The sequence below is a fragment of the Schistocerca cancellata genome, chromosome 6 (genome assembly GCF_023864275.1).
Source record: "Schistocerca cancellata isolate TAMUIC-IGC-003103 chromosome 6, iqSchCanc2.1, whole genome shotgun sequence".
NCBI classification, from domain to species: domain Eukaryota; kingdom Metazoa; phylum Arthropoda; class Insecta; order Orthoptera; family Acrididae; genus Schistocerca; species Schistocerca cancellata.
The window spans coordinates 434,347,023-434,369,187 of NC_064631.1; the positions used below are offsets into that span (position 1 = coordinate 434,347,023).

General features: G+C 41.7%; 1 protein-coding gene across 5 annotated transcripts in view; it reads left to right on the forward strand.

Annotated features, from left to right (window-relative positions):
• LOC126088119 (S phase cyclin A-associated protein in the endoplasmic reticulum) overlaps positions 1-22,165 on the forward strand; it is a 581,441-nt gene that overhangs the window by 253,700 nt on the left and 305,576 nt on the right. For all 5 annotated transcript variants that reach the window (XM_049906219.1, XM_049906218.1, XM_049906220.1 and 2 more), the window contains one exon: positions 21,919-22,018. In XM_049906219.1, coding sequence (XP_049762176.1) covers positions 21,919-22,018 — 100 coding nt within the window. The remainder of the gene's footprint in view (positions 1-21,918; positions 22,019-22,165) is intronic.

Genomic DNA, 22,165 nt, shown 5'->3' on the forward strand with positions numbered 1-22,165 from the left:
CCCACCTGCTTACCCCTGTCTTCCGTATCTGATTACTTGAGTTTCTGTTCGTAATTTTTGGGCCGTCGGACATATCACAACAGAACGTTGTTGTTATTGTTGTTGTGGTCTTCAGTCGTGAGACTGGTTTGATGCAGCTCTCCGTGCTACTCTATCCTGTGCAAGCTTCTTCATCTCCCAGTACGTACTACAGCCTACATCCTTCTGAATCTGCTTAGTGTATTCATCTCTTGGTCTCCCTCTACGATTTTTACCCTCCACGTTGCCCTCCAGTACTAAATTGGTGATCCCTTGTTGCCTCAGAACATGTCCTACCAACAGATCCCTTCTTCTTGTCAAGTTTTGCCACAAACTCCTCTTCTCCCCAATTCTATTCAATACCTCCTCATTAGTTATGTGATCCACCCATATAATCTTCAGCATTCTTCTGTAGCGCCACATTTCGAAAGCTTCTATTCTCTTCTTGTCCAAACTATTTATCGTCCATGTTTCACTTCCATACATGGCTACACTCCATACAAATACTTTCAGAAACGACTTTCTGACACTCAAATCAATATTCGATGTTAACAAATTTCTCTTCTTCAGAACCGCTTTCCTTGCCATTGCCAGTCTACATTTTATATCCTCTCTACTTCGACCATCATCAGTTATTTTGCTCCCCAAATAGCAAAACTCCTTTACTAATTTAAGTGTCTCATTTCCTAATCTAATTCCCTCAGCATCACCCGACTTAATTCGACTACATTCCATTATCCTCGTTTTGCTTTTGTTGATATTCATCTTACATCCTCCTTTCAAGACAATGTCCATTCCGTTCAACTGCTCTTCCAAGTCCTTTGCTGTCTCTGACAGAATTACAATGTCATCGGCGAACCTCGAAGTTTTTATTTCTTCTACATGGATTTTAATACCTATTCCGAACTTTTCTTTTGTTTCCTGTACTGCTTGCTCAATATACAGATTGAATAGCATCGGGGAGAGGCTACAACCCTGTCTCACTCCCTTCCCAACCACTGTTTCCCTTTCATGCCCCTCGACTCTTATAACTGCCATCTGGTTTCTGTACACATTGTAAATAGCCTTTCGCTCCCTGTATTTTACCCCTGCCACCTTCAGAATTCAGTTTGGATTCCGTAGAAATTTTGGAACACGTGAGGCAATACTGACCCTACCACTTACCTTAGAAGCTAGATTAAGGAAAGGCAAACCTACGTTTCTAGCATTTGTAGACTTAGAGAAAGCTAACAGAACGTATACATTACATAATAATTCTGACCTATGTGCCTTATGTATTTTAATTCTGAACTTTTACTCGCAAGCGAGTAGAGTCTGTTTAAAGAAAAAATTTTAAGGAAATAAACCTCAGTTCAAATTCAAAGTCAAATATGCACCTTTTGGAGCTTATTTATTACCATGAATATTCCGGGTAAGAAATTCTCGTATAGTCACTCCAGTATATTGTTTACTGCACAGTGCATTTGAACTCTGTGGCCTCCTCATGTGCATTTTAGTGGCAGTTACGTGTTCGTTACGCGAAAGAACGAATTAATTACCTCACAATTAGGTGGTTTTTCATGTAATAGGGAACAAAATGCAACGTGCAAAGAAATTTTGTATCAGTTTTTAGAAGTTAAAAGTTTGTATATTACTTGCAGTTCTGTGCGTTGTATCGTTAAATTTCATGAACTGGTTTCATCTATGTCACGGTTCTCTGGCCACGTAACGTACGTTTTATCGTTGGCACACTTGTAATACACGTCAGTATATAAGAAATCAAAAATCATGCTTCATACCTCTAAGATTAAATATTCACAGTTTTCATAATAATTGGATGTATGTGAACTAATGTTTGTACTTTTTGAAAAACCCAGAGGAACCGACTGATGGAACTGGTTGTTTAAGTGCTTAGATGAAATACTTTGTAAAAATTGCTGAACTTTTTGTGGCTGTGAAAGCGTTGTCGTTTGTTGAAAATTGGTCTCTGAATTTCATCTTATCAAGAAATATTTTCTGTTGTTGTGCCAAAGCTAAATTTCTTCCTTTGTTTTCATTATGTAGGGTGGTGTCATGGTTTACTAAGTCCCTTACTGCATATTTGTCGTTGTGCATGTGTCTTGCTATTGTGGACTTTTCGTATTTATGTCTGAAGGCACCTTCGTGTTCGCGAAATCTTGTCTTGAAATGTTGCCCAGTCTTCCCAATATAAAGAGAACTACAGTGAATGCAGCGTAGTTTGTAGATCCTACTGGGGAAGGTGTGTGTGTGTGTGTGTGTGTGTGTGTGTGTGTGTGTGTGTGTGTGTGTGTGTGTGTGTGGTAGGTAACGGCCAAGTGTTTTATTTGCGTCTGAGTTTTAACATTTTTTTTATCTTTTTCTAAGGAAGGGCAATGTTTTGCGAGATAGCACCCAAATATGGCATGGTTAGGTATTTACGTGCCGTTTTTATTGTGTTATCAGTGTTTCCAAGGAAATACAATGATTGAAGTTAGGTATAGTGGGAATCAGTGAAGTTTGATGGCGGGGAGAACAGGACTTCTGATGAGTTCATTGCAGGGTTATAAAAACAAAGTCAGATAGCGGTAAAGCAGGATAATCAGATAATAATTTAGAAAATAATGATGCAAGTAATCTTGTGTGGGAAGCATGATGAACGCATTATCGTAGCCAGTGTAGACACGAAACCAACACCCATGCCAATAGTACAAGTTCGTATGCCAACTAGATACGCAGATGATGAAGTGACAGGAAGAATGTATGACGAGATAAAACAAATTATTCAGATAGTTAAATTAGAGGAAAATTTAATTGTGACGAGGAACTGGGTTTCGACAGTAGGAAAAGTAAGAGAAGGAAAAAATAGTAGGAATAGGAACTGGAAGAAAGGAATGAAAGAGTATCTCGTCTGGCAGAATTTTGCACAGAACGTAATTTAATCGTTGGTAACATTTGGTTCAAAAATAGAAGGTTGTGTACGTGGAGGAGACCTGGAGACTTTGGAAGGTTTCACATTTGTTATTTAAGAGGCGTTCAAAAAGAAACGAGCCGGAGGCATAATTACAGAAACCAGTTCCTGTATGTTAGAAGTATTGACCCTGGCTATTGAGACACTTGTCCCACTGTGACACAAGGCAGCGAATGGCTGTCTCATAAAATGGCTGTCTCATACATTCTCCGCATGTATGGCTGGAAGTTGTCCGAGGTGAATCGTTTGCCCCTCAGATCGTTTGACCAAGATGACTCCCTTCTGATTCACTTCCTGCAACACGGGACAACAGTGAATGCCCAGCGTTACTCGCAAACTTTGACCACCCTTCGCCAATCGATCAAATCAAAACGACCAGGCAATCTCACCTGTGGGGTCATTCTACTCCACGACAATGCAAAGCCTCATACGGCCAACACAGTCACGACACTCCTGCAGAAATTCAAGTGGGAGGTTCTCGGCCACCCTCCATACAGTTCGGACCTCTCTCCCTGTGATTACTCCATTTTTGGTCCCCTTAAAAAGGTTCTGAGGGGCAAACGATTCATCTCGGACGACGACGTCCAGCTGTACGTGCGGAACTACTTAACATTGCAGCCCCAGGAATTTTATGAGCGAGCCATTCATCGCCTTGGGTCACAGTGGGACAAGTGTCTCAACAGCCAGGGTCAGTACTACTAACATACAGGTACTGTGTTCTGTAATTATGCCTCCAGCTCGTTTCTTTTTGAACGCCCTTTATATAATGGGAAAGCAGAGATTCAGATCTGATGGTTCAAATGGCTCTGAGCACTATGGGACTTAACATCTGTGGTCATCAGTCCCCTAGAACTTAGAACTACTTAAACCTAACTAACCTAAGGACATCACACACATCCATGCCCGAGGCAGGATTCGAACCTGCGACCGTAGCAGCCGCGCGGTTCCGGACTGCGCGCCTAGAACCGCTAGACCACCGCGGCCGGCGATTCAGATCTGAAACTGTAACACATTTCCAGGGGCTGATGTGGACTCGACCATAACATTTGGTTATGCACTGAAGACTGAAACTGAAGAAATTGCAAAAGGCAGAAATTAAGGAGATGGGACCTGGATAAGTTGAAATAACCAAAAGTTGTTGAGCGTTACAAACGGAGCCTTAGGCAACGATTGACTGGCACAGAGGAAAAGAATACATTAGAGAGTAGTATAGGATCGAATAGGTTAAAAAGACTAGGTCTAATAGAAATTCTTGGCTAATGTAGGTAATAGTGAATTTAATTGCTGAAAGGAGAAAACATAAAATGCAGGTGTAGTAAGCGAAAGGAAATGCAGATTTCTAAAAAATGAGATTGACAGAAAGTGCAAAACCGCTAATGAAGCATGGCTACATCTACATCAATACTCCGCAAGCCACCTGACGGTGTGTGGCGGAGGATACTTTGAGTACCTCTATCGGCTCTTCTTTCTATTCCAGTCTCGTATTGTTCGTGGAAAGAAAGATTGTCGGTATGCCTCTGTGTGGGCTCTAATCTCTCTGATTTTATCCTCATGGTCTCTTCGAGATATACGTAGGTGGGAGCAATATACTGCTTGACTCCTCAGTGAAGGTATGTTCTCGAAACTTCAGCAAAAGACCGTACCGATCTACTGAGCGTCTCTCTTGCAGATTCTTCCACTGGAGTTTATCTGCCATCTCCGTAACGCTTTCGCGATTACTAAATGATCCTATAACGAAGCGCGCTGCTCTCCGTTGGATCTTCTCTGTCTCTTCTATCAACCCTATCTGGTACGGATCCCACACCGGTGAGCAGTATTCAAGCAGTGGGCGAACAAGTGTACTGTAACCTAGTTCCTTTGTTTTCGGATTGCATTTCCTTAGGATTCTTCCAATGAATCTCAGTCTGGCATCTGCTTTACCGACGATTTTAAATCACTCCTAATGCCTACTCCCAGATAATTTATGGAATTAACTGCTTCCAGTTGCTGACCTGCTATATTGTAGCTAAATGACAAAGGATCTTTTTTTCTATGTATTCGCAGCACATTACACTTGTCTACATTGAGATTCAATTGCCATTTCCTGCACCATGCGTCAATTCGTTGCAGATCCTCCTGCATTTCAGTACAATTTTCCATTGCTACAACTTCTCGATATACTACAGCATCATCCGCAAAAAGTCTCCGTGAACTTCCGATGTTATCCACAAGGTCATTTATGTGTATTGTGAATAGAAACGGTCCTACGAAACTCCCCTGCGGCATACCTGAAATCATTCTTACTTGGGAAGACTTGTGTCGATTGAGAATGACATGCTGCGTTCTGTTATCTAGGAACTCTTCAATCCAATTACACAATTGGTCTGATTGTCCATATGCTCTTACTTTCTTCATTAAACAACTGTGGGTAACTGTATCAGACGCCTTGCGGAAGTCAAGAAACACGGCATCTACCTGGGAAACCGTGTCTATGGCCCTCTGAGTCTCGTGGACGAAATGCAATGCTGTAGAAACACTTGTAACCAGGGGAAAGATAGATATGGCCTCTAGGAAGATCAGTCATCTTTACAGAAAAGAGAAACAACTGTATGAATATGAAGAGCGGAAATGGAGAGCCAGTACAAAAAAGAAAGGAAAGCTGAAATCTTGGAGAAATGTATAAAGGGGCTCTACAAGAGAAATGCACTTGAAGACAGAATTACAGAAAAGGAAGAGGAAGTAGATGAAGATGAGGTGGGCGCTATGATGCTGCGAGAAGAGTTTGACACTGGACACTGGAAGAAACGAGGCCGCTGGAGTAGGCGTATTGCCATAGAACTACTGACATCTTTGGAAGAGCCAGCCGTGTCAAAACTATCCTGATGTACAAGATATACAAGCCAATCGGAATACCCGCAGATTGCAAGAAGACTGTAGTAATTCCAATTCTAAAGAGGGCGGGTGCTGATAGATCTGAACATTACCGACCTATCTGTTTAATAAGTGGTGTTTACAAAAAACTGACTCGAATTATTTACAGAAGAAAGCAGAAATTTGTGGAAGACGACCTCGGGGAAGATCAGTTTGGAGTCCGGAGAAATTAACTTATGTCTTAGCTTAGAAGGCAGATTGAAGAAAGCCAAACTTATGTTTATAGCATTTATAGATTGAGAGAAAGCTTTCGACCATGTTGAGTGGAATACACGCTTTGAAAGTTTGAAGGTAGCAGGAATAAAAAACGGGTATGGAAAGGCCATTTATGATTTTTAAAGGAACTAGACTGCAGTTATAGGAGTCGGGCATGAAATTGAAGCAGTAATTGAGAAGCGAGCGAGGCAGGGTTGTAGCCTATCTACATTGTTATTTAATCTTTACATGTAACAAACAGGAAATGAAACCAGTAGAAATTTGAAACGAGTTAAAGTTCAGGAGGAAGAAATAAAAACTATAAGGTTTCTGTCAGAGACGGCAAAGGACTTGGAAGAGCAATTGAACGGAATATGTAGTGTTTTGAAAAGATGTTACAAGGTGAATATCAACAAAAGTAAAGCAAATGATGTAATTCTGAAGGATTTAGACTAGGAAATGAGAAACTGAAGGCAGCAGATGAGTTTTCCTATTTAAGCAGTAAAATAAGTGGTGACGACCGAAGTAGAGAGGATATAAAGCACAGAATGGCTATAGGAAGGAAAGCTTTGCTGAAAAAAAGGAATTTGTTAACATCACATATACGTTTATTTAGCGTATGGGCTAGCATCACATCACACGCGAAATACTTTTTCTTCAACAAGACATGTACAGAAGTTTAAAATACAGAAAAGGAAGTCATGATTATAAGTTGATTGCCACATTTTAACACTGAGACCAAATTTTCTGTACAGATGATGCTCTGCTTTGTCATATCAACTTTTTGGGTGGTGATATGATGCATGCCAAGAAATCACTTGGACTATCCCTGGCGCCAGTGTTATTAGTTTATAACCACCTAGGGGACTCGTACAACCTAGGGTATGCTGCGAACGCGAGTAATGAGGCACTGAATCGATTTGGATAGAAAAGAGATTTATGGCACAAATTGACTAAAAGAAAGGATCGGTTGATAGGACACATTCCGAGACATGAAGGAATTGTCAGTTTTGTAATAATTTCATTTATTTATCTTTTATTTACAGTTGTCACTTTTTTCAGGATAAATTTCAGTCATCAGTTGCAAATAAATTTTATTATGCTTTACTAGTTTCGACAAATTAATTTGTCATCTTCAGAAGCTTAGTTTATCTGACAGTCAATATCTTCTTCATAGAAGAATAATACCATTTTATGTTCAGAATTTTGTTGTTGTGTGTGACTATTTTAAACGCCGTTTAACAATTTACAATAACGCTTCGATACCTCCTATCGATTTTGAGCGTCTCTTCCAAAAACTTAAATTTAATGTGTCAGTTTTATTCTACGCATAATTACGACGATATGATTATTATAGTTTCCTCCACCAGCTAGCGATTTTAGTTGAAATCATCAATCCAGAATTCCTTGTGTAGGGTGTAGTGTTTGGTGACCACTGACTCCTGCTACCTGTGGCGTCACCTCTGCAGGCGAACCCCACGAGTTGCCACCAGCTGCCACCTAGGTCCAGAATTGGCATTTGCAAGTGAAATACACGCTGGCGGAGTGAGCGATCACGTACGTTTCACCGTAAGTGTGTACCTTCCACCGGGAGGTGGGTCTTCTGACCAGACCTGTTAACATACAGGAGCCAGTGGTTGTTTAGCAACTGCCACCTGTTGCAGTTTCCAGTATCGCAACATCAGAGTGATCAGCAGTATCAAACTCTTTCCGTCTCCGCAGCCAAAGTTTGTAGCGCACGCTGTTTGTGAGAGGAATACATGTCGTCGGAATATGGTCGGTCAGGGTTGAACCGGTGGTTAAGAGAAGATCATAATAACCAGATTGTGTGACAGTGTACTCGATTAAAATACAAACATTGTGTAATGTAATGTGGCATGAGAATACATTGAATTTTGGGCCACCCCTCGAATAGGGATATCGAAGTGTCGTGCTTCCTTGATATTAATCGCGGAAAAAAAAAGAAAAGAAAACATGCTGGCACGTATCACTCTCGTCTTACTCCTGTCATCAGTTACATTAGACAAAAACAAACACTCATCTTAGTCCCCTCCACGTAGCGAAAGTGCTAATACCTGCAAAGAAAGAAAACTCTTCCAGCTACAGCGGCTGAATTACCGCCACATTTTCCCACCTAACAAGGCCAAAAGATTTTACACGTTTAGCTTCAAGAAATAAGTAGCTACTTGATTTAATGTTGCCGTGTGTCGAAGACGTTAGTTTTAGAAAAGTACCTGCAGCTCAGAATTGTCAATGTGTTGCATGTAGTAATCATCACGTTTCTCGTTACACATTTGCAGGAAGTGCTCGTGTTGCTAATTAATGTAAGGTTACCTCAAGCTGCCTAGTTGGTCGTGTAGATATTTAATGTGCTAACGTTCGATATTATGACCTTCTGCCTGCGACTCACGGAGTAGATAAACTGACAAAGAACCAGTAGACAGTAGTTTTCCGAGCCTTTACTGGAGTTTCGATTTGTGTCTAGAATCCGAATGAAGATTTCTGTACGCAGGGCAGATACAAAAATCTAGATTGTAGGAGCCTTAACGCAAATGCCGATTTGAACATTTTGACTTCTCGTTGCTTTTCTGAGAAATTTCTGCCGAATACTGAAATGTTTCCTTCCATTATGTTTTGACTGACTTCATCATGGATAGTTTTTTTTTTTTTTTTTTTTTTTTTTTTTAAATGAGCTAACCTAACCTAACCCTATGATGAGGGTAAAGGTATAGGAAACTACTGTAGCTCTTGAAGGTACGTTCGATATCGAATAAAAGGTGGGGAAGCTCGCCGCTTAAGGTGCGTTGTCCAAGGTGCGACAGCGACAGGAAACCCCGGGACGAAAGGTGCTGCCTCCTGGCGCATGCGCAGATTGAATTTGGGCTGCGACGCAAGCCGTGCGACTGAATGTGTTCTACCTAGTGTTGTCGCTTGATGTCTTCGCAAAGAAAACTGCAACGAGACACTCACAGAAGGTAATACTCTTTGAATTAGTCTGTCAACATCAGTGTCTTTAGATTTAAAGCATCATGAGTACAAGGGCGCTTTGTTCCAGCACAGTCACGGTTGGAAAACAGCCATTTGGTCGAAAATTCCTTTGCTTGTTCCAAAAGATTTTCTATTCAAGGGACTCGAAATAAATAAGAGAGAGTTTGATGAAAAATGCGGACAGTACAACTTCCACAATTCTGCTGACGCATTCTGTAGGGATTCGGAAGGGAAATACTGGAGATGGGAAGGTTGTCCTGCTGCTAAAAATCTGAAAAAAAAGATAATTTAACTAGTAAGCTTTTATTTTTAATAAGTCTATAATTCATGGCATTTAAATGGTATCTACAAGAAAATACGGAGAAACATAAGGGAGTCATGTCGTAGAAACAGAAGAGAGAGATTGCTTGGAACAGGACCAAATGTCTCAGTGAAACCAGAGAAATGGTTTCTGAATGTTCACTAGGTTTTCCTTGGTACAGTTCAACACCGAAGATAATAAGTAAATTCTTTGATTTTAAGCATACAATTTTGCGTTCCATACAAAACTTTGGCTGTTAAAACGCTTGTAGGAAATTTAGGGACAGGCCTAAATTTCGTTGAATCCGCTCGGGTCTCTAAAGTAACGGCATTTCAGTCAGTGTTTTACTTGATGTTATTAGACACCTTAATTACGGGTTTTCAGTTTAAATTTCGTTTCTGTAGCTCCAATAATGGAATGTTTTACCGTTTTGTAAATAGAGCTAAAAATCCTGTTTTTCTGACTGATGTGTTTCTTTTCTCTAATACTGCTACACCTACAGCTATGAAATTTTAACTGCTATTTTATTGCAGCAAAGAAATCATACAAATACTAACACTGAAAAATTCGTCATTTTCTGACTAGAAAACCGCTACTCCTACACCAATGAAATTTTTACTGCCTTTTTATTGTAACATAGAAATCATACATTTTTAACTACTCATTTCGACGCCTCTCAAACAAAATTTTTGCTCTATAATTCCGTGGCAGAATCTATCAGTTTTGTTCTGCTATAACTCCCAAGTGATAACAATTAGACCCATTTTGATTGCCGTTCCAGTTCAAACAAGACACGGAAAAAACAAATGCGTGGTCATTATGCGTGTAAGTGTTGACAATCGGTAGTAATCTTGGAACTAAACTGTCCAATTTTGCCACTGAAATCACAGGAGAAAAAATATTCTTATTGTTTTATCCATTTTGCTTGGAGCACAATGCAGCTCTTTTCTTAAATTACACTGCAGGAAATAGTGCAACCAACCACAAGTTTTCTTGAAATGATTTTGTTATGTCGTTACCAGTTTCGGGCTTGAGACCATCGTCAAATGGTAGCGTTAACTTCTCTTACATTATGTTATCCGTCCTGTACCTAGCAATAGGCTCGGGCCCGAAATTAATAATGGTATAATACACTGAAACGCCAAAGAAACTAGTACCGGCATGCATATTCAAATACAGTGATATGTGAAGAGGTAGGACACGGCGCTGCGGTCGGCAACGCCTATATAAGGCAAGTGTCTGGCGCAGTTGTTAGATCGGTTACTGCTATGACCATTTCACGAATATACCGTGAATATCAGGAATCCAGTAACGCATGAAATCTCCGACATCGCTGCGGCCGGAAAAAGATCCTGCAAGAACGGGACCAACGACGACTGAAGAGAAGCGTTAGACGTGACAGAAGTGCAACCCTTCCACAAATTGCTGTAGGTTTCAGTGCCAGGCTATCAACAAGTGTCAGCGTGCGAACCATTCAACGAAACATCATCGATGTGGGCTTTCGGAGCCAAAGGCCCACTCGTGTCCCCTTGATGATTGCACGACACAAAGCTTTACCCCTCGCCTGAGCCCGTCAACACGGACATTGGGCTGTTGATAACTGGAAACATATTGAGTGGTCGGATGAGTCTCGTTTCAAGTCGTATCGAGCGGATGAACGTGTACGGATATGGAGACAACCTCATGAATCCATGCACCCTGCATGTCAGCAGGGGACTGTTCAAGCTGGTGGAGACTGTACTGGCGTGGGGTGTGTGCGTTTGGAGTGATATGGGACCCATGATAGGTCTAGATACGACTCTGATAGATGACACGTATGTAAGCATCGTGTCTGAACACCTGCATCCAGTCATGTCCACTGTGCATTCCGACGAACTTGGTCAGTTTCCAGCCGGACAATGCGGCAACCCACACGTCCAGAATTGCTACACAGTGCCTCCAGGAACACTCTTCTGAGCTTAAACACTTCCGCTGGCCACTAACTCCCTAGATATGAACATTATGGAGCATATCTGGGATGCCTTGCAACGTGCTGTTCACAAGAGATCTCCACCCTTCGTATTGTGACGGATTTATGGACAGCCTTGCAGGATTCATGGTGTCAGTTCCCTCCAGCACTACTTTAGACATTAGTCGAGTCCGTGCCAAGTGGTATTGCGGCAGTCTTGTGTGCCCTACACGATATTAGACAGGTGTTCCAGTTTCTTTAGCTCTTCAGTGTAAAATCATTTCCAGAAAACTTGTGGCTAGTTACAGTATTTCCTACAGTGTAATTTTAAAATAATCTTGTTTAAGACGTAACCCAATCAGAATTTTTTTCCTATGTTGTACTATTATTATTGTGCTATGGTGTAACGAAGCGATATTTAACTTTTAATAGCAGTAGAACTAGCGGTTTTAGAAAAAGAAAAAATGTAGTCGGGAAAACATGATTTTTTAGCTGTGTTTACAAAACGTTAAATCTCCAAAAGTATTAGAACTACAACAGTGAAATTTTAAATGTAAACTTGTAATTCAGATCTCTAACAACATCATGTAAAACATTGACTGAAATATTGTTTCTTAGGTGACACGTGGGGATTGAACGAAATTTAGATGTGTCCCTAAACTTTCTGCAAGCAGTATACTGATACACTTGACGAACTAAAACAGGAAATATTTTTAATTATTTTTAATGGCTCTGAGCACTATGGGACTTAACATCTGATGTCATCAGTCCCCTAGAAGTTAGAAGTACTTAAACCTAACTAACCTAAGGACATCACACACATCCGTGCTTCTCGGCCACAGCGGCCGGCGTGTATGTGTCTGACTAGCAGTTATTCCTCGCCAGGTGATACTGCTGTGACCTGGATAGGTTTATATCGACAGTAGGTCGGTGATTATAATGTTCTGGCTGATGAGTGTAGTTGCTTCTACACACACAGTGTGAGCCAAGTCGGTTAGACCCGTCCCGCGGCCTCACATTGTTAGATGTTAGCGTGAAGCGTGCTGAAACAACTCAAATGTAGGTTGGTTGGTTGGTTGCTTCCTTCTTTCTGGGAAGGGGACGAAATAGCGAGGTCATCGATCCCGTCGGATTAGGGACAGATGGGGAAGGAAAATGGCCTTGCCCTTTCAAAGGCATTTGCCTGAAGCGATTTAGGGAGATCACGGAAAACCTAAATAACGACGGTCGGACGCGGGTTTGAACCGTCGTCCTCCCAAATGAGAGTCCAGTGTGCTAACCACTGCGCCAGCTCGCTCTGTCCAAATATAGGAAAGAGGCAGCGGTTCGTACATACTTTCGGTCTTAATGCGTGACTTTTTCGTAAGTGTATGGCTTTAGACACGTCAGTTGTTCTAATTCGGCATTAGAAAAAAGGTACGTCTTGGTGAGACTACGCGCACGTCGTCTGTGGTCGCACCCGCCGCTGAGATGGCGCCTGCACGTTGAGTCACAGGTAGTAGGCTGGCAGCGAGGGCACTGGCGGCCTCGGCAAACAGCTGGCGGCCAGAGGGCGTCCCTCTTTATCCTGCACAGATGGACGCAAATAAGCCGGGCGGCAGCGGAGGGAGGGCCACCCCGGCCGTATCGCGTGTTGTGTATCTGAAACATTATCTGCTAATGTCCCCCACCCCTGCAGACTTCTTGCCGGCGCTTCCTGCCGCCCCCTAATGGCCCGCTACCATTACCAATAGAATAGTGGGCTGATCGTTTGTGCCGGGGATGTCGTTGCGATAATCTGCGGCGTCCAAGTGCGCATACTGCGCCGCAGCGGGGATGCGCGGCTGCCGATGTTGTCGCCAGATAGGGCCCGGTCGCCCGACCGTCCTAGTCTGTCGGTCACGGCTGCGTGCTGTGCCGTCAGGGGACGCTGAAGGCAAAACGTTATGAGACAAAACGGCCGGAAGGACAACGGAGCTGCTGGGTTGGCAGAACTTCACCGGGAAACCTCACACTTAAGAGTATAAAGAAAGGAATCGGCAGTCTGGATGTCATTTCGTAAATTGTACAGAAATGAAGTTGCTGTTGTTCCAAATTTAAATGTTAGATACTAGCCTGTCTGTTGTTGTGTTCAGTGCGGAGGCTGTTTTAATGCTACCCTCCATGCAAACGCTTTCCTCCAGTAATATTCGTTGATGCATCATATCAACCGGTACCATGACCCCAATGTGTATTTTATATCCTCATAGTCCGTTACCTTATTGCCCAAACAGCAAAACTCGTTTACTCATTGCGGTTTCTCCTTCGTTTATGAAACTAAATAACTGTTAATCGGCTGTTACCGAGTTCTTTCTCTTTTTTGTTGGCACTACAGGGTGATTCAGATAACTGTACCGATGTCGTTTTATGTAACCAGCAATGTTGTATCTGGCCTTCAAAAATACCGCACGAAGATTTTCATATTCTCTCGCTCGCTAAGTGCTGACTGTGTAAAATAAATGAACTGTGCCTTTTGTATGAAATTTAACATATTTAAATTTTGTACTGCGCTATGTTTTCGATAGAGGCCGTAATTTTCTAGTTATTCAAAGAAAACTTCCAAAAGTGACCTTCAGACACAACCCCACTCCCACACTAAGCCTCCATCGGTCGGGATTTCTAACACACTACTGGCCATTAAAATTACTACACCAAGAAGAAACGCAGATAATAAACGGCTATTCATTGGGCAAATATACTATACTAGAACTGCCATGTGATTACATTTTCACGTAGTTTGGGTGCATAGATCCTGAGAAATCAGTACCCAGAACAACCACTTCTGGCCGTAATAACGGCCTTGATACGCGTGGGTATCGAGTCAAACAGAGCTTGGATGGGGTGTACAGGTACAGCTGCCCATGCAGCTTCAACACGATACCACAGTTCGTCAAGAGTAGTGACTGGCGTATTGTGAGGAGCCAGTTGCTCAGTCATCATTGACCAGACGTTTTCAGTTGGTGAGAGATCTGGAGAATGTGCTGGCCAGGGCAGCAGTCGAACGTTTTCTGTATCCAGAAAGGCCTGTACAGGACCTGCAACATGCGGTCGTGCATTATCCTGCTGAAATGTAGGGTTTCGCAGGGATCGAATGAAGGGTAGAGCCACGGGTCGTAACACATCTGCAATGTAACGTCCACTGTTCAAAGTGCCGTCAATGCGAACAAGAGGTGACCGAGACGTGTAACCAATGGCACCCCATACCATCAAGAAGGGTGATATTCCAGTAAAGATGACGAATACACGCTTCCAGTGTGCGTTCACCGCGATGTCGGCAAACGCGGATGCGACCTTCACGAAGCTGTAAAGAGAACCTGGATTCATCCGAAAAAATGACGTTTTGCCATTCGTGCACCCAGGTTCGTCGTTGAGTACACCATCGCAGTCGTGATGCAGCGTCAAGGGTAACCGCAGCCATGGTCTCTGAACTGATAGTCCATGCTGCTGCAAACCTCGTCGAACTGTTCGTGCAGATGGTTGTTGTCTTGCAAGCGTCCCCATCTGTTGACTCCGGGATCGAGACGTGGCTGCACGATCCGTTACAGCCATGCGGGTAAGATGCCTGCCATCTCGACTGCTAGTGATACGAGGCCGTTGGGATCCAGCACGGCGTTCCGTATTACCCTCCTGAACCCACCGATTCCATATTCTGCTAACAGTCATTGGATCTCGACCAACGCGAGCAGCAATGTCGCGATACGATAAACCGCAATCGCGATAGGCTACAATCCGACCTTTATCAAAGTCGGAAACTTAATGGTACGCATTTCTCCTCCTTACACGAGGCATCACAACAACGTTTCACCAGGCAACGCCGGTCAACTGCTGTTTGTGTATGAGAAACCGGTTGGAAACTTTCGCTGGCTCTTTACTATTTGCTTTGTTTTACTATTACTCGCGTAACAACTAATATATGAGATAAAATATGTTGCTACGAAAAGAGTCCCGAAATACCTTTTAGTGATGCTGTGCTATGACTTTCTTTGAATCATTAATTTTCAACAAAACAAAATATATTATGTTCTTATTATTCTGTATCTGGCTTTCTATTAAAGGAACATTTTTTCGTTACTGTAACTCGCCATAAAGTTCAACATATCTTCCTTACTTTATAGTTATTGAAAAGGTTAATGAAAATTACTTCGTTATCAATACTGATGTTACAGTACGCAATGATTGTTCAACATCAAAATTTTGCAGTGGATTTTTGTTAACAGTAAAACACCAATAAGTACCAAGACTAACACGAGAACATGAGACTATTGTCATAGAAAAAGATGTTTTTACTATAAGGTTTGCCAGACCAGAACTACGCACAGCAAGATTCCTTTTATGTTATGAAGGTAAATTATCTTTTTGCACTGTTAATAATATATTATCAGCAGCCCGCATCAACCTGTAAAACACATCGTAAAATCTGCTGCTCTGCTCTGCAATTCCGAAAGCTGAAAGAAATAATTTTAGTTCACTATTACCTGCCCGCTTCTTTGCGGTATGATTGGTTTCATTTAATGCAGTTTGAATGCGCCGCGGCAGCGGCTCGTTCGTTCGTAGCGCAGCTCTGCACCACGAATATTATTTAAATAACTGAAAATGTCTTAAAGGGATGGGATAAAATTCCAGGCAAGCTTATTACAAATCATAATGCAAGGTTTCACTATGTAACTCTATTCAAAACATTTAAACAAATCAAGTTATTACACACCTTTCCAAGGCTATGTCTAATGGCGTCCCTCTCACAATCTTGACAAAAGAATGCTACGCAAGCGTACAATATAACGTCACAGGCTCTTCCTACTCACGTAACTCCAAGAAGACGACAGAGAAATTAATTTTCGTTCTGTACTATTTATACTAGTCACATATTCTCATCTCTGTTTGATATTTAATAAGTATCGTCTGTGGCGATTTCAGTACTCGCCGACACAGATATTATCTAAATAAAAAAAACAGTACATAATTCTATACAAGAACAAAACATGACACATAATGCTTTCTCTTTATTACATAATATGTCTTTGACTAAGAGACGTTACAAAACTTTCCTCATGTCAGCACGTTGTAGGTGTCGCCACCGGCGCCAGCCTTGTGTGAATGCTCTGAAAAGTTAATCATTTGCATATGGCAGCATCTTCTTCCTGTCGGTTAAATTTGGCGTCTGTAACACGTCATCTTCGTGGTGTAGCAATTTTAATGGCCAGTAGTGTATGTTGCTCAGGCAGTTCCTCCTAGCACTGTACAAAAATTTGCGACTACACAAATTATTTTCCACATTCGACATTTGTAGTCGTCATTGACAGATCTGATTACTCCGCAGGCGTAGTCGAGCACTTACAAACTGTAAAACAGATGTTTGTGTAAAATGTACTTAACAGTTTTGTGAATTTTAACAGCATAAAGTAAACAATTACACCGGTGCATTCGTCGAACCTTTGGGCTACGAATCTACTGTCCATGTAAGGGTTAAATTTAGATCGAACTCTCAAAGTAATTTGTTTTAGTGTAACGTTTAGAAAAGTCGTTTTCGACGAACAACATGCTAGAAATCCTGACTGGTGAGGGATGAATGTGGTGGTGGAGGCGTGTTTGAAGGCTCCTTTGTACTTTTTTTGTTTAATAATTCGAAAACCGTGGCCTCCAGCGGAAACGTATCCCAGTACAAAATTTAGACACATCAAATTTCCTGTTTATTTCTTCTGTAGGACTAAGCTTCCGCACAGCCAGCGAGAGAATATGAAAATCTCAAGCGTGGTGTTTGAAGGCTAGCTATAACATTGCGGGACAGCCGAATCACCGTACATATCGCATTCCTAAGTGACAATTGTGTACAAGTCATTTTGCATTTCTGTACAATCATTCCTTACAGGTGGTGTATTTTCACAAATTTTGAAGTATGTTACAAATATAATTACCGTTCATTTAATTACCGAGCGAGATGGCACAGTGTTTAGCATATCGGGTCTCGCGTTCGTGAGGACGTTGGTTCAAATCTGCTTCCGACATCCAGATTTAAGTTTTTCGCGATTTTCCTAAATCGCTCCAGCAAATGCCAGGACGGTTCCTTGGCGGACGCATGACCAGTTTTCTTCCCCATGTTTAAAAAATATTCAAGCTAATGACGTAGTTGTCGACGGGAAGTTAAACTCCAGTCTTCCTTCCTTTTCTCTTTGTAATTCGCATCTTATTACTGATGATCTTGTCCAAAATATCTGTAAGTTAAATGTTCTACCTACGTTGACGTAATTACAACACCTCAGTAGGAAGCGAATGGTCGAACGAATCATTCTGCCGTTCTTCCATTGAGCTTTGATTGGATCGTGTGCTTGTGTGTGTGTGTTTGAGAGAGAGGTATATTTGGCTTGCCTCTGTTGGCGAACTATAGAGTTTCAACAGCTTCTTAATATCCGTAGCCCTCCTACTCGCAAACTTCATTGTTACTGTTCCAATAATTGTCATGCTAATACTTTTTGGTACCGTATCTATTGAATTCCAGCATGCTGCTACAAATCTCATATGGATATCGTATTTTTAACACTCTACCCAAACGTTACTTTGAATCTCACAGCACATAAATAAACTCACAGCTTCTTTGGTGCAAGGTAGAGTTAATGCAGATTAAATCGGAATAGTCATCTTCCACGCTCATAAATTTTGGCTCTTGGTCTGGCTATGAAATGTGATTTCTTCGGCACGAAAGAATTGTTAATAGAGAGTGAGCGAGTATGCTGGTCCCCTAAACTTGTACGACCTGCTGGTGAACTTCTACAGGTGTGATTTTTCACATATTTCTTCGACTGGTCTGTGTTCTGACCTGTACTATTGAGCTATTGTGAATTAATTATGTGATCTCATAGATTCCTGAGGTATTACGCTACAAAAGAATTTAGGGTATGTAGTGTATGTGGTGTATTCATGTCGCTTGCAAGTCTTTGCAGAAACTGCGCGAGTTGCAAGAAGGTAACTCTTCCGCCGAATTTGTGTCAGCGATATCTTCCCAATTAAGACATCTGTCCTCTTTCGCTACTTTGGTAGCTTTCTTCTCCTTCTCTCACGCCTCGCCCACGAATTCAGTAATGCAAAGGATGTCTCTAACGAGTAGGCGTGGGTGTTACGACACCAGGCTCAAATTTGAAAGGAGTTGGGTCTCGCTTTTGCTACAGTTGCGATAGGTAATTAGGCGTGAATGCCAAGGAGCAGTACTCAAGCGAATGGATATTTTGTTTTAATGCACGAGTATTGTTCAATAAATAATGCACCTCAATCTTTTCTCGAAACATATTTATAGTTAAGAGTTATTGGCGACAATATCAACATCCCCTGTACGTGTATTATTTTTCTACATAGTTTGCATCGCTTTCTGTGGCCCTACACCAGCGTTGTGGAAGAGCATGTATTTCCTGTTGGTAAAAGTTCCTATCGTGTTATCGTAGGCATGTTTTCACTGCATGGATTAGGCTCTCGTTATTTTCAAAGAGTGCCCCACTAGAGAATCCTGAAGTGCCCTAAACGTGTGGGAGAACGAGGCCGCCGAGTTCCGTCTGTAGCGTGGATGAAGCAGTGATGTCCAGTATAATTTGGCGATGGGTTCCCGGGTTATGAGACGGCGTGCACTGTCGTGTCGGAGCAAGTGGATTCTTGTCAGACCGAAAATGTTAACGAGCGAGATAGCGCAGTGGTTAGCACACTGGACTCGCAGTCGGGAGGACGACGCATCCGGCCATCCTGATGTTGGTTTTCCGTGATTTGCCTAAATCGTTTCAGGAAAATGCCGGGACAGTTCCTTTGAAAGGGCACGGCCGACTTCCTTCCCATAATTCAATGGGACTGATGACCTCGCTATTTGGCCCCTTCCGAAAATCAACCAACCGAACTTGTCGGAAACGGTTCATTTGCGAGAATGACGCAATTACCATCACAAAAGACTGTCATCATGACTTTGCCAACGGATGGAACTGCCTAAAATTTCTTGTCTTTTGGTAATTGCGGTTGGTGTCACGCCCGTGACTGCCCTTTTGTTTCTGAATCAAAGTGATGTACCTAGGTTTCATCACCTGTAACGATTCGTTTCAGAAAGGCGTCTCTATCGGTCTCAAACTGCTCGAACAGTTCAGATGAAATGGCTTTTCTTTTAATCTTGCGGTCTGATTGGTGCATTCATGCAATTAATGCTGAGCACACTTCTAAATAACCGAGAACCACATTCACTGCACAGTGATCATCGACAGCCATAGAGCCAATTATCGAGATGTGACGCGCTGGTCTGCACTAAAAATGACATCCTCGCGAATTACCACGTCGGTAGTAGTGGATGCGACAGGGCGTCTCAAAAGAGGTCGACAACGGAGCTTAGTTTCTGCACTTCTTGACACTGTAACTCCCTTTACCAATCGCTCAACAGCACTTCTATCAACTACATCATTACCAAACACTGCACATAACGTTTATGGACGTTCACCACGCTTTCTTTTTACGCAACGAAGAGTACAACTGCAGCACGTTGTTTTAACGAGTGTTTAGCTTGGACGCGATTTACATGGTATGTTAGGGCTCTGCCTGTAACGTAGCAAGTAATTAGGAGATGACATTCGTTGCAGTAAGGCATGCAGCCGTTTGTTATGTTGGCTACAAGATGGCTACGATTTTTTTTTCCGCTTTGCTCACAGCGCAGCTGACGCTGCATGTCGTGAGAAATGCATAGAATAGCATTCAGTCGGTACGAAAATTCAGACCCTCTACGAATCTAAATTATCCATATTAGTTATTATTCGATTTTGTTAAAATTTGTAACACAGCCTTTTGTTATTAATGGAATGATGCTGTCAAAATTTTAGATTTTTATTTGTTATAGTTCCGGAGATAATGAAAATTACCGAGAAGTCCTGAAACTGACGCTTATGTTTTAAAACCCAGTTAGGAGCAATAACAAATTGACTTTCATTATCATTTGAAGCCATTACAAAATCATCAGTGCATAAAATCAATTAATTAGAAATTTCTTTTCAAAACTGTAGTTACTTTATATTACGTAATACAAAAATCTCTCAGAATTATTATTTGCTTATAATTTTGCTATGTGAGTGCATGAGAATGAGAGAGTGGATGTAAGACCTTGTACAAACGAAAGTTATGGTGCAACCACGATTCAGATGACGTATGTCGATGAGAGCTTGCTTTTGTATAAAAGCAGCTAGAATGAAAGTTAGAGGCGGAATAAGTTTATTTATCAATTTGGAGAATATTTTTAACTTCGCTTATTTTGATTAAACAATATACTAGAAATTCAAGTTTTAATGACATTAATTACTATCAGATTAGTGATTGGATAAGGTAAGTTTTGCCGCGAGAATGATCTGGAAGGAACATTCTTATTGGTCGTTTAGATCAACAGCTAATCAGAATTAACCTGTTCCTGCGCGAATATAGGGGAGTTGGTAGAGAGTAGAGGAGCTCGAGATAGTCGCTTGCTAACCGGCCAACGGATAACACCATATTAGATAGCTCCGTAAAAATAGTCTGTAAGATGAAGAACTAGTGAGTTCCTTTCGGTTAGAACGTGTCGTGACCGAAGTGACTGGAGTTACGAACATTTTAATGAAAGTTTAGTGTTTCTGAATTAAATAGTTGGAGATTTATGAGCGTTTGAACTTTCTGGTCGTAGTAACAATTCCACGTGGCATATTTCGTGCTCTGTACGGAATACTTTGGCGAGCACTTCTTACTAAGAAGTCCACTGAAACGACCGAATGTTTAACTCACGGTGAGTGGTGGATCTGTGACTATTAGATCGTGAAAATTAGCCGGCTCGGACTTGCAAAAATTCTGACTGCTTTTCGGATGGAAATGTGTTGTACAGACAGTGAATTTTGAAGGATAATGTTTACCATATTAAATAAGGACTTGATAGCCATTTCATGTGTTTACGTATGAATAAAAAGCAGATTAAATCTCAATTTTAAGTGCTTTCTGCAAGTAGACTGCATCCTCCGAACGTTCGATTTTTTAAATATGAACTTCAAGAAACTGACTTTCAACTCGAATTACACGGTCTCTGTGTGGTAGGTATTAGGTAGTGGTTTCATCAACGCTGCTTTACACTGCCTAGCACGTATCTGCTACTACAGAGTAAAGGGACGTCGGAAGAAAGAAATATCGAGGTAGGTGGACTTTAGATAATTCAGAGAGAGAACGAAGACGACCGACCCCGCTCCGCCGCATGCCGTCTGTCGGAATTGTTCGAATTACATATTTACTGAAGAAACATCGCATTTGAAGCACCGAATGCTGTCCTTTGTAACATCGGGCGTTGAAACGAAATTTGGGACATTATTTGTTGACTTACCCTATTATGTTGAAAGTTATACATGTAAGTCGAAAATATAAATTGCGTAGTTGTGCTACTAATTAAAATCAAATGGATATGACACAGTCAAGGCAATCGAAATACACATTGGTAATGAAACTATCCTCTTATCTTGATTAGGCAGTCGTATCCGTTCATAAATCAGTCCTCCCTACATAGTCGTTTGCTTACGCATATGTTATAGAATCCGTGACACTTGTGTTACCCTTGATGTTTTCCTTTTTGCTTTACAGGAGCGTTGATGAAGCTCTTGGCGCTCGTCCTGACCCACGCAGCGTCGCCTGAGGACGGCCCTAAAGATGACGTCACAGTCCGAATACAAGATGTGATCAGGTGAGTTTCTACAAGTCACGTTGGTTCACGATACAGTGCTACGAGATTCTTCCGATGTGTAGAGAAGCAGTTTCCCTTATTACATGAATCGTATATTGTACTTTCAGAATTATTCAGAAAGATAGATCAGCTCCCATGGACGAACTT